Source organism: Morus notabilis, unplaced genomic scaffold, assembly GCF_000414095.1.
Source record: "Morus notabilis unplaced genomic scaffold, ASM41409v2 Scaffold2640, whole genome shotgun sequence".
Classification (NCBI taxonomy): Eukaryota; Viridiplantae; Streptophyta; class Magnoliopsida; order Rosales; family Moraceae; genus Morus; species Morus notabilis.
The window spans coordinates 71603-76794 of NW_010367460.1; the positions used below are offsets into that span (position 1 = coordinate 71603).

A 5192-nucleotide genomic window follows, 5' to 3' on the forward strand; every position below is an offset into this window, starting at 1 on the left:
TCTTTCCCTTTCTCTCCTCATTTCATATCATTTCTCATCTCATATTTTGTCCACCCAAAGGGTCCAAAACCTCTCTCTCTTTCTATCCCATTGCTTAGCGGGTTCTGTTTTTTCTCGCCTCCTCCTTTTCTCGAGAAAGAGCCAGGCAAATTTTCTCAGAAAGTATAGAAAAAGTTTTAAAGGCCTGGCCTGCTTGGAGGAAGTGAGAGGTGTTTTTCCTTTCATTTTCCCGGAATTTCCGGGCCTGTCCTTTGATTTTTTTTGCCATATTTTTCACATAGATCGGAATCTTCACCCATATATGTTAGTTTCTTAGCTTTTTTTTTTCTCTCTATTATTTCGTCCTTTTTGATCGATCGTTCGGTGATGACCTTTTGTTTCATTTCCGTAATCGTTTTCTTCTTCTTTGTTGTTATGGTTGAACGTTAATCTGTGGACCGAAATATACAGAGAGACTTGTGGGTTGAATCGCTTGAAGCCTTTGTAGCTTTCTCTTCCCTTTTGGGGTATCGGCATTTTTTCAAACAGGTTATCTGCGTTTGTCTCTTAAGAATATGTTTGTTTCTTATGGGTTTTCTTCTTTATTTTTTTAAAATATATTTTTCATTTCGATATAGCCAGATTTTGGATGCGATTTTGGGTGAAGTCTTTTGGTGGCTTTGTTTTACCCAGGTTGTTGGTGACCGATCTTGGAAAAATTTAGAATTTTTATCTTACCTGACTTCTTTCTCTTGAGCAAATGGGTTTTGATTTTTGTCTCTTCATGGATAACAATATGAGCTTGCTGTGAATGGGTTTTTTCTTTATTCTATTTAGTTCTTCTTACAGTTTTTGTTTGGTCGATTACCTGTTTGGAAAAAAGTTTTCACCTTTAACTTAAAACTAGATTTTTTTTCCCTCAAGTGTTGCGTTATACTGGGGTTTTAGTCTGCGGTTCATGATTCTGAGACCTTTTTCTTTTGGGTTGGTTTACGGAGGTTATTTCTCATATGTTTTTGAAGGAGAGAAAATTGTGTTCTCATCCATTAAGCATGTTTACCAAACACCAGAAAAACTTTATATGTTTCTCATTGTTTGTTTTTGGACTTTGGAAAAGATTGATGTTACTTTCGTGGGTTATAACATGAATTTACTTATCTGTGAAAATGTATCTTTTCTAAGCGCTTTGGTTGCCAATCTAATCCTTTGAAGGTTTTCTTTGTTTCATTAGATCTGCCAATGAGTGTGTGACGGATTGTTGGTGCTGAAGATTTCTCGGAATTCTTTAATTCGTATTTTTTACAAGCAAATTCATTTTGGCCCTAATGCAAGGGCAAAGGGGTAGTGTTGGTTCCTTGCCAGAAACTCTTGACTTCGACCTTGGAACTCCATCAAATAACGCAACCATGGACCAGCAGATTTGCTGGAATAGCATGCGAAATCCTGCAGAGAACCGTATGCCGGACTATTTGATAGCACCAAGTGATATGAACATTGCCCTTGTCAATTCCAGGAGCCGCGAACGACCGAACTTGAGCAGGTGGTGCTTAAACGAAGCTAGTTCTAGCAACACACATGGTGAAGCGAGTCAAGATGAGCGGAAAACAGAACTGGGGTGGCCATCATCTTCAGGTCCGAGATTAGAAGAGCAGCGTCATGAACCAGCTAATAACAGTTCAGCTGACAATAATGCGAACCTTATGTTCGTGCAAAGTTCCAATCATCCCGACGCAATTTCGTCGAGTCTTAACTTAGGTTTTGTGGGTCGTAGCAGTGTCAATACTAATAATAATAATAGCCAAATTATGGAATTCCCTAATTCATCATACAAGTTTGGTGGATCAGAAAATGAGCAGAGTCGGTCTGTAAGTGTTTCTGATCCGTTTCTGCTTCCTTCGGGGAGTGCTGGGTTTATGGTTGGTGAGAACGATGGCAGACAGGAGGGTCGTCGGATGTCTTGTAAAAGAAAGGCTATTGAGGGAAATGTTGGGCCATCTTCTTCAAGTGGAAGTTGTAGCTACTTTCAGCATACAGAAAGCAGTGCAAGGCCAGGACTTTCTGCTCAGAATAACGCAGGAAGTAGTCTTAGCATGTATCCTTCATTGGAACAAGGGAACCCAAGACTTGAACTAGGTGGAATATCAATAACTTCTGATAGACCGGAAAGCTCTCATAGAAACTTCCGTTTGAGGACCAATCCCTCAAACCAACAAAATCCTGTTTCTCCTCCCATATTCTCAACAGGGAGGAATGTTAGGCGTTCTAGTGTTATGCCTCCCCAACCATCGCCAAGTCCTCTTCAAGCTTCTCATAGCCTAGACTTAAGGCCACCTTCTGCAGTAGATAATATGCGTAACCAAAGTCAGCCTGCTATGATTGATAATTCTCTCCCTCAAAACGTACAACCATTAAGATGGAATGGAGCTTCTACCTCAAGAAATGGTGGTTCATCAAGTGCTGTTGATTTTGGAGAAAGAGATGTCCTACCACGGGAGGATTTAAGCTCTAGAAGCTTTCCCAGAAACATATTGGACCACCCCATATTTGTACCCGCAACAGAATTGAGAAATGTGGTTCGACATCCATCAAATAGGAGTTTAGCTGGGGGAAGTACAAGTATTCCGGGAAATAGTGCTTCTACATCCCGGGCTGGTTCAAGTTCCAATGTCCATCCATCATCTGCTCCCGTCTGGCCTCCCCATCACAATTCTCCTCATTATCCACGGAGATTTTCCGAGTATCTACGCCGTTCTTTGTTTTCTTCTGTTGGAGCTGAATCTGGCGGGCAGAGTGGTAGCTATTTGCCACTGCGTCCTGGCCTGCCCGGTTCCTCACAGGAGATGTTGCTTCCGACTGGAGCTGGTAACCAGGGTCACCATCTACCACACCCACGGTCGGCATCATGGATGGAGAGACACAGCAATAATGGACTGGGAATTCAATACTCACTACGATCTCTTGGTGCTGCTGGTGAAGGAAGTAGCAGGCTTGTGTCTGAGGTATGCTTTGTAACTTATTTTTTGTCTTTCTATAAAAAATTGATGCCAAAATGCAAACAGTTATCTATGATTTCAAATGGCATTCATGTGTTCTTAATTCCCCCGATATTTGGATACCATCATTTGGATTCTGGGAAGAAATGATGATGAGATTGGAGTTGTCTGATGGTTTTCAGATTCGTTCGTATCATAATCTGTATCTTCCCGTTGAGGTATATGGCTTGATGGGTATAATGAAGTAATATTTGAGTGTACATGTCAAAACGTTTATATGTTTGCAAGTAGTTATATTAAGCATTAATTTTTAGTATCTGAATATGATGTTCAAAATTATGTTCAAGGGCTGACGTTTTCTTTTTCCCTCTGTGAGCTGACGATTTCTTTTTCCTTCTGTGAAGCAGATTCGCAATGTCCTTGGTCTCATGCGAAGGGGGGAGAATCTGCGATTTGAGGTTAGATTTAGATATGTACTGTTTCAGAATTAATAACAGCTACCATTTTTTTATTGCTTTGTCAAAAATATATAGGTTTAGTAAATTGCAATAGTAGATGGCTCTGATGTATAGTATAAAATAGCGGAATCGATCGCTTAGAAGTTAAGAGCATGTACTTGTTCTAATCCTCTATCAGCTAAGGGACAAACAGACACGGAAGAGTGATAGATTCTGTTACTAATTCAATTACTGCCCTATGATGTTTAGTGCTGTTGATCAATGGTTTGCATTCCATCTGAGTGGAGTGTGAAAATCTGAGAAATTGATCATTTTAAAACAGGCCCAACTCCTCATGACATCTTAACAACCACGTGGAATTAAGACCAGTGGTAGACATCTTCCTCCCAAAAGGCATGATTGTAGATCTGGGCTGCCTGGTATTTGGTGAAGCGAATGAGTACATGTTATTTAGGGTTCATCTGGCTTAGGATATCATTTAGGCTGTATCAGAAGGGGTTAGAGAGCGGGGAGCGAATTCGACTTCACATTTTTCACTTGTTCAGCTCTGAAGAGAGTTGGACCCTTCTCTCGAAGTTAAAGGAGTACAAATTTTCTACTTTTTATTGTTCAACTATGAGCAACTAATATGCAATAACATTGAAACTGAATGTTTTAACAGCTGGTAGTTTCGACTTCATTGATATCATTTCTAACCTGAAATTTGATTCATGCTCTCTGCTTTTTGGTCAGGATGTTATGATTCTTGATCCCTCAGTATTTGTTGGGGTGGCTGATATCCATGATCGGCACAGGGATATGCGACTCGATGTCGATAACATGTCTTATGAGGTACCATTTGTGAATGAAGCAAGATGATTCATCCTGTTTTTTAGTGTTCTTGAATGTCTAATTGAGCAATGCTTACGCTAATTACAGGAGTTGCTGGCACTTGAAGAGCGCATTGGAAATGTGAGCACTGGACTAAGCGAAGAAATGATATTAAAGTGTTTGAAGCAGAAGAAGTACACCGCAGCAGGAAAATTTCAATCGGAGAATGAACCTTGTTCCATTTGTCAGGTAAGGACGCAATAGGATGTGATCTTAGTTATTTACAAAACAATCTTTTTGTCGTTTCCTTGTTAAACCATATTATACCATATGCAGGAGGAGTATAATGAAGGTGAAAATGTCGGAAGGCTGGATTGTGGCCATGACTTCCACAGGGACTGCATAAAACAATGGTTGACACAAAAGAATCTGTGCCCAATTTGTAAAACGACAGCCCTGCAAACTTGAGGGGACAAAATATTTTCTCAGGCTTTGTCCCCAAAATTAGTCCCTTTGCTTCGCCTTCAACCTTAGTCCATGAGACGATGACACACCACAAGGCCAAGAGTCATCGGGATCCACATTTTTACTTAATTTTGTCTTTTAAAGCCCATTGTTTGAGGCCCCCAAAATTGAGGAAAGCAAACTAGAAACGACTTTTCATTTATTATTTATGAATGACTTGGTTTATGATTATCTTTAATGCTTCTGCCTCTCTGGTCGCGTTGCACATTCTTAATTCTTATTATTTTGTTGTTGTTATCAGATTTTGATATCTTGGTTCCGATTAGCAGTCTCATTTAGAGGGCTTGATTGGAAATTCAAGCCATTTGACTCTTTCTAAAGTTTTGCATTTTCTCGTGGGGCTTACCTTTGTTGTTTATGGGTTTGGACCAAATTTTGCAATCAGGTCTCTTGGAATTTTATATCCTTTCATGCGTTTAAACTCAAA

At 39.9% G+C, this 5192-nt stretch overlaps 1 protein-coding gene across 6 annotated transcripts; it reads left to right on the top strand.

Annotated features, from left to right (window-relative positions):
- The first annotated feature begins 31 nt into the window (after positions 1 to 31).
- LOC21385839 (probable E3 ubiquitin-protein ligase RHG1A) lies at positions 32 to 4943 on the top strand. 6 transcript variants are annotated; one of them, XM_024175023.1, is made up of 7 exons: positions 34 to 303; positions 451 to 528; positions 1211 to 2978; positions 3377 to 3430; positions 4163 to 4261; positions 4349 to 4489; positions 4577 to 4943. In XM_024175023.1, exons 3-7 carry the CDS (start codon positions 1305 to 1307, stop codon positions 4706 to 4708), a joined length of 2100 nt encoding a protein of 699 aa, XP_024030791.1. In that variant the 5' UTR covers positions 34 to 303; positions 451 to 528; positions 1211 to 1304; the 3' UTR covers positions 4709 to 4943. The 6 variants fall into 6 exon arrangements, with proteins under 6 accessions (XP_024030795.1, XP_024030796.1, XP_024030791.1 ...); XM_024175025.1 differs by having other exon boundaries at positions 34 to 209; XM_010112514.2 differs by having other exon boundaries at positions 35 to 303; positions 3380 to 3430.
- The last annotated feature ends 249 nt before the right edge of the window (positions 4944 to 5192 follow it).